The sequence below is a fragment of the Drosophila albomicans genome, chromosome 3 (assembly GCF_009650485.2).
Source record: "Drosophila albomicans strain 15112-1751.03 chromosome 3, ASM965048v2, whole genome shotgun sequence".
NCBI classification, from domain to species: Eukaryota; Metazoa; Arthropoda; class Insecta; order Diptera; family Drosophilidae; genus Drosophila; species Drosophila albomicans.
In genome coordinates this window covers 35,599,117-35,610,406 of record NC_047629.2, presented here as the reverse complement: position 1 = coordinate 35,610,406, position 11,290 = coordinate 35,599,117, and the positions used below count along the sequence as shown (strand labels likewise).

Genomic DNA, 11,290 nt, shown 5'->3' with positions numbered 1-11,290 from the left:
GGCCAAACGAGTGTTGAATTTTATTTGCTACTAGCACGAAGCCACTTTAAAACTTTTCTCTATAAACTGCACCGATATACGATGTGCTGTTTTGCTGCGATGCTTTTTAATGCATTTTTCCTAAACTCAAAACTTCATTAAAACGCACATTAAACTTGTCAGTTGGCCTTGCTTCAGCTGCCAAATAGAACTGGAAACTCAACACATCTGACAACATCGAAATTTAAACACATTTTAAAATTAATTTTAATTATTTTTATTGTAAATGATAATGGAGGAGTTTGAAGAGAAGCGAGTGAAGAATGAAGAAGCCGTGGATCTACTACCGCGAACACCTGGAAAATGTCCTGTGACGAAATGCGATGCAACTGTCTTTCCCTCCAACGTCATGATGCACATGATGGACAAACATTCATATGCCGATGGTACCATCAACTCAGAGATCTATGACCACAAGCCAGTAGCATTTCACTTTGATCCCTCGAGACTTGAGTATGGCGAAAATCGTTGTGTAGCTACCTTGGCTTATGGTGGCTCAATAGATCAGCCAGAGACGCAACCGGGTTGCGACTTCATGAGTCTGCCGAATGCTGCACTAATCAACTATCAACATAGCTACGACAATTTCCTACCAATCATGATGATGGTTTGTCGATCCAATTGTTTTGCTCTCCTCGAAAACAGAAAGCTGCAACAGGAACTGTCATCGCTGAGAGGTCACAAGGCTGGCACCTATGTCATCTGGCTGGTGGCACCCAAGACAACTCGCAAACTGTACTACACTCTAACCATTCATGATCGTTACTATCACATCTCCAGAAGTGTTATACGTTCAGTGCGAGATTTCTGTGCCAGCCAGAATCCCAGTGAATTTATGGTCGACGATGATAACTATTTGCTGCTGCGCGACTCGGAGATACTTCAGCTCATGAGCAAGCCCAGTACCAAGACAAAGGGCAAACAAAAACGTGGCATTCCAGTCGAGCTCATAGTCTACCAGTACCCAAGGGATCCCGACAGTCAGTGGCAGAAATCCGACCAGGGAAAGAAATTGCTTATCAAAATGCCGCATACAAAAGCTCAAATACAACGCACTATAAATGGAAAGTTATCGCTAACCAAAAGACCTCTTTCAAAGACTGTTCTCTAATCTCGTTCACCACAACCTCGATTTATAAATATTATATCTGACCAAATTTTAGTGTGCAATTGCTTTAATTAAGACAAATAAACATTCTAATTGTATTACTATACTTAGATTTATTTGCCTGTTCGCCTATATTTTGCTAATTCGCCACACAGCTAATTGCAACTAGTATTTTTGTTTATTTTATCAAATGTTAATTTTACTCTGAATATTTAAATAAACATACTTTAGTTATAAAGCCGGATAAACATGGATTTTGTGAATTTATTCAGCTGCCTAATTGCAAATAATCTAAATCAATGAATATAGTTTTCTGTGTGCCAAATGATTGCTGTATGCATCATATTATCAAAGCTATGAATTAAGCCAGTTAATCATGTGAACTATTTTGAAAATATATTTAAAATTTTTGTTTTTATACAAGAACTTTTAAGTACACTTCATAGCCATTCTTTCAATGATTTTTCGTTAAATAAAGTGTTGTCAACCTTCGTACTTTCAAAGTTCATAAATTATATTTTTGTGGAAATATTTTAAAGTGCCGCAGATAACTATAAATATTCTTCGAATTATGTTTGGAAATTACTCAATACTCAATACAATTCACAACTTTATGCTTTTTTTTGTTGTATTTTGTTATTTATGCTAGATACCCATAAATACAGGTTACGGATAATTATATGTCATAACTGGTCTAGTAGCAACTTCAATGGAATTTCTAGAAATTCCTAAAGCTAAATTTAAATTTACAGACTTGCAAAGCACCCATGGCAAGTAGCTAAGTGAGGCATTTCGGATATGAGCGAAGCACTTGTGCAATTTAAGTGCTCAGCACATAATTATTTAATAAGCCGACAGCTGATTGAAAATCAGTGGGCGGGAGGAATAACTCACAGCTGAAGCGGACTGAAGAGTGGCTAAGCGGAAGCTAACCCTTCCCTGCTGCCGCAAGGTGTGCGGACTAAGCAGCTTTTATACACACACTCCCACACACAGAGGCACAGTTGCATACGCATGCAAGCATGAAACATACCATGTAAATGACGCTAATTGTATTACAATTTGCTTGAATGCCTAAAAGCTGGCAATGGCAAATCACAAACCGCTTAGTTCGTATATTATATGGGCATGCGGTTGGGTCGAGAGTGCCTGAAGGGCCCTCCGCAATTGTTGCGCATTTCAACTGAGCCATGCCCCATCCCAAGCAGTTATCGCCCATGCCCCCATCACCACCGCCACCTCCGCCACTTGCCACACATGCAATTTTAATCATGAGAAATAGTACACACAGCATTGCATCCGCAATGATGAAGCGTGACCAGCGGGTGGAGGTTGAGTAAGTGGTTACAAACTGTATTTGTGTGTGGTGCTGGATGAGTCTGCTCACAGTTGAATTATGCCTTACATTTCAGTTATTCAATGTAATCGGTGGTTGACTAAGAATGAAGAATGCTGCCAGAGCCAATAATCATCTTGCAGACTGGTAACTGCTTTGCATACTTATGTTTGGTCACGAATTGAGAATGCACTTCAAACATTTCGCTAATTGAGCAATGTAATCGAGCAACTTTTATTCCTTAAATATAATTAGATATCATAATTTCATTTCTTGTCACTTTTTACTTCAAGTGCAGCTTGAGCAAGTTGAAATGTGGCACGCAGTAGAGCTAAAGAATGAAAATATATCTTTATTATTAAATCTTGATTTAAACTACTTCATTGGCTTACCTTACTGCTGTCAACTGCAGATATGCTTGACCCAGTTAGGTGTAGTTCAAATGGTTGCTCCGCAGTTACTCCATTTCGGAATAGAATAGCCAATGCCTTATCAATACATCGAGAATTAATCAAAGGACAGAGTGTAACTTCTAAGAATCGAAGTGTTGGGCACTCACGCAATATTTTCAACAAATAAACATTGTTCATATTAATGCAAGAATAAAGCGATAATTCTTGCAGTTGCATATTAGTTAAATGCCTCAAACAATTCATATCGGAAAGTTCACAGGAAAGTGTGGTTAGAGCCTTTAAGTGTGAAATGCGATTTGCTTCATTCGCAAAGATGTACTTTCCGGGCATTACCAGCTTTTTTAATTGGTCATTATAGCGTAGATCCAAGTGATTGATGAAAATAAGTGTACTTGACTTTTGATCATGAATTTCCAAGGACTTTAGATTGGGGAAATAGGGCACGCTTCTCTGTAATCCATTAACGGCATCGTACAGTTGTAAGTTCTCTAAATTTCCACAATGTGCTGGCAATGCGCGAAGTGTTTCCATAGTCGGCATGGTAAATATATGCAAGCTCGTTAGATGCATCAGTAGTTCTGATATCTTATTCAATAATTCGTAATTTAAACATCCGATCTCCAGATGCGTCACAGATGTCAAGCAATTCAAAGCTGTGCCTAAAATGTTATGTACTTAAAATATAGATTTTTAATCATTAATACTTCTACTTACACTCCCTGTCCGTGTAGTCAAAGTTTCGTAGACTTAGTTTCTGCAAGCGTGGCAATTCGCTGAGCGACATTAACAGCTCTTCGATCGATGCCGGACCACTGAGTGCAATCTCCTCGAGACTTTGCCATTGGGGCAGAAAACTTTGCACAACTTGCAGATTGTCACTAGTCAGCGATATGTTGATCGTCCTCAACTCGGGACAGAACTCTTGAGCTAGTGACCAGCACTCACGGCTCATGCAATAGCCGCCGTCATAGATGTGGGTCAGATTCTTGCCGCTATATTGCATAACATAACGCCAATCGACGCTTTTGTCTCCGGCTGCCACATGCTGACACATGGTTTTGAACAAATGATCGTTGTCGAAGAATGGAATTGCAAATGGAGTCAATCGATTTCCAACATTATCATCCTTTCCATTGGGATTTACAGAGGTATTTTGCTCATCCAGTTGAAGCATATGAGTTGCATCAAGCTCAGTTTCATCCTCCATCGTTGCGTCAAAACAAATTATCACTTAATGCGCACAGTGTTGGTAAACGCATTTCATATGATCGTGAATTTATTTCTAATCGATAGTGTCATTGAAGATCGATAAGTTGGCTGAAGTGTTATCACTAATCGTTTGAAGTTGTGAAATTAAATAAAGCGTTTGTTAAAATGCCATATGTAAAAACAAATTTTTCGTGGCATCGAAAAAACACATGGTAATAAGATTCACACATAGAAAAAACTATTATAATTCCATAACCTTTGAATTGGTGTTTTTTCTTTTGGAAACTGTCGCAATGGAAATTTAATGATTTTTGCCACCCACATAAAAATATAATAAGGTTTCATGTTTTCTCTCATTTGGGTGTAGCTTTTTTTTTCAGCATTATTTTGTTACATTTTGGCTTATTCTAGCTTATTTTTTTTTCAAAAATCTAGCTTATACGGGTGCTCAAAACCTGGCAACACTGCGCAGGAGTTTGATTTTTTTCGATTGTCTGCCATCGATATTAATGATCCTGACCATTTCGCACACTACAAAGTGTGCAATTTTGTATACGTGTCGCTGTGAATGTCAGGAAAACGATGGCCAGCGCTTGACAAATTCACATTCAGAACTACTCCACTTCCCACTAGTCTAACACTGCGCTTTTTATCTCTCGACATACTGGCAGTCACTTCCTTATACTCGCACTTCGCATTCGTATTCGTACTTATATTGTTTTTTTCTTTTATTTTTTTGTACTTCTGCCCACAAGCTGAACACAAAATGTGTCCATGTGCCTTTGTGATACATTACATTTTGCTATCCAAACTGTCATCTTTCCGTTTGCCGGAGAAGGGCACAGGAGCAGTGTGACAAGTGGAGAAAAAACGGAGCTGCCAAGAGCTAGTAACTGCAGCACTTGTACAATAGTTTGCGGCATGGGAAAGTACCAGCTCAGTTTGGATCACTTGGGGATTAGCCGATTGCTGAGCAGATGCAGCACACAACGTTGTTGCTATCAAGGGCAAAAATAAAAACTACATACATAGTATATGGAAAAATGCTGGAGTTGAAGTGATGCACCAATTTGACTAGCAGCAGCAATAACAATTTCAATTTTGCCCTAAATGTGATTAACATGTAAGTTCAGAGACAGCAACAACAAACATTGTGTTGGTGGTATTCAAGAAATTGCTTTTATATTCATTTAAATTGACTTTCTAATGATATCGAGGCTTTAAAATGACTTTCTAAATTGCCAAGCTCGTGCGGAATTTTCTAACCCTAAGCTATGTGCTGTTACTGTGCTGGCCTGCAAATTGGGACATGTGAACTTTTTATAGTTTAATTAAAAATGTTAACTTATTGCCTTAGATAATGAGAATTTATTCGATAGAATTGGCCAACTGTATTCTACACACGTGCTAATTTGCGCACAACCACTGTAAAATGTGCCCAAAAAGTTTCAGATCATAATTTTCAATTTCAATCAAATTATTTATAATTGAGCTAGTTCTCTGCATGGTGGGAAATGTAGGTAATTAGTTGGGATATTTATTAGACTTGTAATAAATACTTACTTACGTAGTTAGTCTTTTGATTGGTCTCTTTGCACTTGGTAAACAAACTTGCGAACGCTTTGTTTGTGTTTGCTGTACATGAACATTAACACTTTGCCCCTCTTTCATGATAAATAGCTGTGCAACAACAACTGTTCAATGGTGTATGTGAGTGGGTGAAGTAATGAAGTACACAACAATAACAAGAGACAGAGCAGAAGATAGATGGAGAGATCAAACAATATAATGATATAATATTAATAGAGAAGTTTCCCCAAGGAAAAAAGTTTTTGTTTACGACAACATGTAATCTGACATCATAGAAAGTAGTTGTAGCTAACTATAAACAAATGTATTGGAAAATATTCTCAATAATATCTGTAGATATATTATAAAATTCAAAATGAATCAATTGGTTTAATAACTTTTGTTTAATTGAAATACATTTTAATTTGGTTGCCTCAAATTGATGAATTCTTCATTGCGTTAGAAATGTTGTGGGAATTTTAAGACTAAATCATGCATAATTTATGGTAACATTTGGTTGAAATTGTCATATAAAATTATTATCCAGCAGATAAAAGCAAATGTGTCGCACCCACAAGCACACGCACACAAGCAGAACAATTGATTTGCTAAAAAATTATGTTATTTTGTGGAAATTTATGATGCCATTTGGAATGCTAAAAATTGAGCAAGTCAATTCTGGATTTCAACTTGCTTATGCTTAGTCTCTTGTTGTTGTTGTTGTTGTTGCTGGTGGTGTTTTTATCACTTGAACGGGAAATTAGAATTATTGTCATGGCTTTTATTACGGTCATAAATTGAGCAGAGCCAATGCAAGTGAATTTACCGTGCTGCATTACGAATGAGTTATTGCCCAGATGGTATTAAAGTGTGCCTTAAATTTTAATTAGTTTGCTCATCAAATGCTGCCACAGTTTGCTTATCGGACACGTGTATAGGAGTGCGATTCGTTTGTACCATTTGGATTGAATAAATGGAATGAAAAATCTAAGAAAAGATAATGCAAACTACATTTAGCTTCAATTGTTTACTGTTTGAATTGCACGAATCATCTGACCTTTGTTTCTATGCATATCAAAAAGGGTTTTGTTGGTCCCTCAGTTTATCTCCCATTGCCTTCGCTTTGAATATTTGCATAGGTAAGCGTTTGCTGTACAGGGATTTGAAAAGAGTTTGCATATTACCACAAACACTGGGGAGCCTCAATGGACCTGCAAAAATAACGATATATTTTCTAGAAAACGAAAAGCAATGTAGTCAAAAGTGTTGAACTTTGTTATACCTCGCTTAAAATCGATAAATCTAAAGAGCAAACCACAACTTGTGCTTTCCCTACTTTGTTATTGATTTAGCTGTGGGCATAATAATATCTAATTTATTTTGCATAATTTACTGTCTGACAAAGCAAACAAAATATGTGTTTCTAGCTGACAATGGTCAACAATTAAGACAAGATTCGTGTGTGTACAATAAACAACAAATCATGGCGACTCCTTGCGACTAGCTTAAGGCAAAGGAATCTACTTAGAAAATAATGTATAAGCACCACATGAAACTTCCTGTATCCGTTGACATTCTGTGGTTGCCATTTGACTTCATTCAACTGCCATTGAAAGTAACTGCGATTTTGGTTATAAGACATGTGGAGCTTTTGTCATGGAGTCATGTCGTGATGACTACCGAAAATAGAAAGCAAACACAACTCGTCTAAAAAGAACAGAGAACATGTTATCCTAAAACAGGGAAGAAAAAAAATAATTTGAAATTTACGTACTCTTTTTTCTGGCAAAGAAATTAAAGCAATGTGATAGTCGCATTTACCAGAAAAGTCCATTAAAGCACATGGAAATACGTTTTCAGTCAGTTGCCTAATGGGCAACATTTCACAACTCACACACACACATGAGCACTCCAAATGGCCTAAAAAGCAAAAGGTGCAGTCCCAAAGCCACCTCAATTTACACTTTACACACACATTCTAACGTAGACACGCACACACACATGAACGGCATTCCAAGCGTGACCCGACGTGCAAAAATCTAAGAATTTACAAAGGATTATGCCGAAAGAGGCACACACACAGGACACATACTAACTGACGTATACTCGACAGTTTAACTACGCTATAATGAACCTAGTTAAAAGCGAGCTGCAATTATCTTTTCGTAATATTGGATTTCCAATTTAAGTTTAAATGAATTCCTAATAGTTACTAACAAATAAAATCATTGAAAAATACTACTAAGCATATTATCTAAACAATTTACAACAGCTAAAGTTCAAAGAGGGTCGTAAAAATTGGAAACAATTGCAGCTAAAGTGCAACTGAAAGTTGACTTTAAAAATCACGTATACGCAGTGTCATAATATGAATGTTAGTTGCCTTTGCCACTTCTGTCTGCTCTGTCCTCAACTTGTGTGAGTGTGCTTGTTTTTACTTTTTTCTTTTTTTTTGTGTTATTTGGGTTGTGTTTTTTTCATTTTTGTTTTGTATGTAAATGTTTGAACTGTCTGCACGAGTGGCAGCACAAAGTTGGCCAACAACAATGACACAAAAAGGGGGTCAGGGGTTTGCACAAACATCACGCACACACACGTGGACATAGCAAACACACAACGACACACACACACACAGTCACACATGTTGCATTAATATGCGAATATGGAGGAGCACATTTTTGGCATGCACTCAGCCAGTGGATGACGTGCATAGTCTTGTTTTCCTGGGCGGTAACTGCAGCTATTTGATGTCTGGCATTTGCTTTTTGTATGTTACCAAAATATATGAAGAAGCTAGAATTATGATCGGGCAGCTACACACATACACATGTAAAGTGGAGGCTATAAACTGTAAACAAATTTATTTCACATTTTGCCATGATAGTTTTGGCCATACGCAACCATACGTATGCGCAATATCTTTCAATCAGTTGTCTGTTGTAGTGTAGTGGAGTGCGAGAGTCAAAGTGCAGAGTCAAATAGCTGTGCGGAGTACAGAGTCTGACGTTGCATGCAACCCAATGTGGTTGCTCAGCCCTTCGGCCAGACTTAAGCTATGCTGAAAGTCAAGTCATCAGCAGCAATTGAGAGAGAAGAACAGCACAAAAGGAGCAACAAAGCACAAGCACACACAAAAACAAAAACAACAACCAGAAACAACAACGACAATCAACTTCAGCACGTCTGACAGTCGGTGGGGTAACCTGAAATCGATCAGCTAAGTGGGTTGCCCAAGTATCCAGGATACTGGCTCTTCAGCCGCCTGCCCTCCGCCCGCCCCTCTATTTGTTTTTTGCTTGTTTTTCAGCTACAATGACAGTGGCAATTGAATTTGCTTTGCGCTTTTCCCCTTCGAGCTGCGATTTGTTGGCGCTTAGTTTTTGGTACTTGTTGTCGTCGTCGTCGCTGTTTCTGTTGCTGTTGTTTTTGGTGCTTTGCTGTGTACCTCTTGGCGTTAACTGCACATTAAACAGCTTGATTGCAGAACCCCAATCAACCGAATTTCTTCTAACATGCTGTTGACCCGAATCATTTTGTTGTTTCTCTTCTTTTTTTTTTTGTTAGTTGCCCTTTTCTCCATACGTTTTTTTTCACTCTCTCTCTCTCTCTCTCTCTCTCTCCCTCTCTCTCTCTTTCTCTATCGAAGCTTTTGTTTTCACAATACGTTGCAAAGACCCAAATGAAATTATCCTAAAGAAATAACGTGCATTGTTTGCTTTGCCTTTGTTTGGCTCAACTCTTTCTTACAATTGATTAGAATGTGCTTTTGTTTATGCCCCCCCCAAAAAAAGATTCTTTTAGCCGAGTGCCTCTGAAATGGGATTGCAGCATCCAATTTGAGCCAAAGTGATCTTAAGAGTATAACTAAATTAAGCGAAAACGACTGTGTTTAACCTAAGTAGTTGCCTTCTCTTGTCAACAAGCTTACTCGAATGATAATGCCATTCGCTGACAAGCATTTGCAACACTTAGTTTTCAACCTGCTTCCATCTGTCTGTAGTTGTCTGTTCGTGTCTATTAATGTTGGCCAACAGTTGAGCTTGGATTTCGCCATGAATAACTCCTCAGTAGACGCCAAGATATATATCTTGAACGGTACCGGAAACCACACACACACACACACACACAGTAGCACAGACAGCGGAGGAAATGGTAGTTCGCCTCGGTTCGGTTCGGTCTTCCGGAAGTCGCATTCGCACACTTGTCGCTCATAACTTTAAGTGAAGCCGCTTTGGCGCTTTGTGTTCAGGTGTGCAACGGAGACGAGAAACGAAAAGCGGAAAACGAAATAGAAAACATTTCGCACTTTGTACACTTTTTTGGGTCAAATGCAATTTAAACGATGATACTATTTTTTTTCGTATTTCTTCTTCTTGTTCACTTTTTTTTTTTTGGTTGTGCAGCAAAAAGTGGCAAGAAAATGTGCTGAAAAGAGGGCGCGCGCACACAGAAAAAGCGGAACCGCATTTGAGCCTTTTTTATCGAGCAGCTATACAGAGAGAAAGACAAGAGAGACAAGAGACAGACCAAGCAGCAGTGCAGAGCAAAGCAAATTTATATAGCCATAGAGCCAGGCAAGAGAAGAGAATGGTGAGAATGGAGTCTTGTCTACCAGCTGTAGATGGAGAAATGGAGCTTGAGCTTGTGGACTGCGGACTGTGGACTGGCGACTGTGGACTGTGGGCTGCTGGTGGTTGGTGGCGTTTTCGGCTGCCGTTGCCGTTGCTGTTGCCGTCGTACAAAGTGGAAAATGTGGTTAAAAACCGCAATACGAAATAAATTACTTTTTCTGCTTTGAGCTGCAGTCCGAAGGCTGTCGTGGCTCCTTTAGCAAAAGCAAAATGCAGCTTGAAATTGAAAGCTTCCGTTACCGCCGCCCAGTGGCAGCCATTTATTCAGTCACCCATTCTCCACCCACAACCCACCTACCACCACCCATCCACCAAAACCCCGAACTCAAACACCCACCGAACATTAGGCCGCGCTCGCCATTGCTCGCTTCCGTTTCCGTTCGCAGTCGCTGTCGCCGTCGCTGTCGCAGCTGGCGTCGCTTTCACATTCACATTCTCTCTGTGTTCCATTGTCTTCGAACGACCCAATTTTGGTCAACTTAAAGCATGCTTTAAGGCGACTTCTGTCCGGCCTATTTGTCAGCTGGCCATCGCAGCCCGCGAATGCGACGACTTCTCTTGGGTCGGCGGCCTAATTTGAATTATGGCCATCAAAAAGTGGCTAAACTTGTTACTGCCACTGGCTGGCTGGCTGGCCCGAGGCCAAAAGCCAAAGCCATGTGGCAACTTCTTGGCATCGCCATACGTTTCGCATATTGTGAAGTTCTTTGCGAGAGCTTTGCTCTGGCTCAAATGGCCATATCATTTGCTCATATCTTACAGTGCCAGATTAGCACTACGAATGCAAAGCCAATAGCTTATTCTATATATATATATATATTATAAGTTTTTAGCCAATATCAGAAATATATATTTAAATGAATAATAATACAAACAGTTCATTTCTGTTTTGCTATTACACCTGTAAATTGTGTAAATTTATATAAAGATAAATTTGGGAGAAGAAAAATTTAAAAATAATAATACGAGAATCTAATATCCATTT

General features: G+C 38.9%; 2 protein-coding genes across 3 annotated transcripts; one reads left to right on the top strand and one right to left on the bottom strand.

Annotated features, from left to right (window-relative positions):
- The first annotated feature begins 271 nt into the window (after positions 1-271).
- On the top strand, positions 272-1,150 carry LOC117566451 (uncharacterized). Its single transcript, XM_034245982.1, has one exon. The coding sequence runs from the start codon at positions 272-274 to the stop codon at positions 1,148-1,150; it is 879 nt and encodes a 292-aa protein (XP_034101873.1).
- Positions 1,151-2,673: 1,523 nt separating this feature from the next.
- LOC117566452 (uncharacterized) lies at positions 2,674-4,203 on the bottom strand. Of its 2 annotated transcripts, XM_052004268.1 has the most exons (4): positions 3,611-4,203; positions 3,043-3,555; positions 2,876-2,971; positions 2,743-2,814 (listed from the first exon to the last, which is right to left on the bottom strand). In XM_052004268.1, exons 1-3 carry the CDS (start codon positions 4,101-4,103, stop codon positions 2,922-2,924), a joined length of 1,056 nt encoding a protein of 351 aa, XP_051860228.1. In that variant the 5' UTR covers positions 4,104-4,203; the 3' UTR covers positions 2,743-2,814; positions 2,876-2,921. The 2 variants fall into 2 exon arrangements, with proteins under 2 accessions (XP_034101874.1, XP_051860228.1); XM_034245983.2 differs by having other exon boundaries at positions 2,674-2,814; positions 2,876-3,555; positions 3,611-4,200.
- Positions 4,204-11,290: the final 7,087 nt, after the last annotated feature.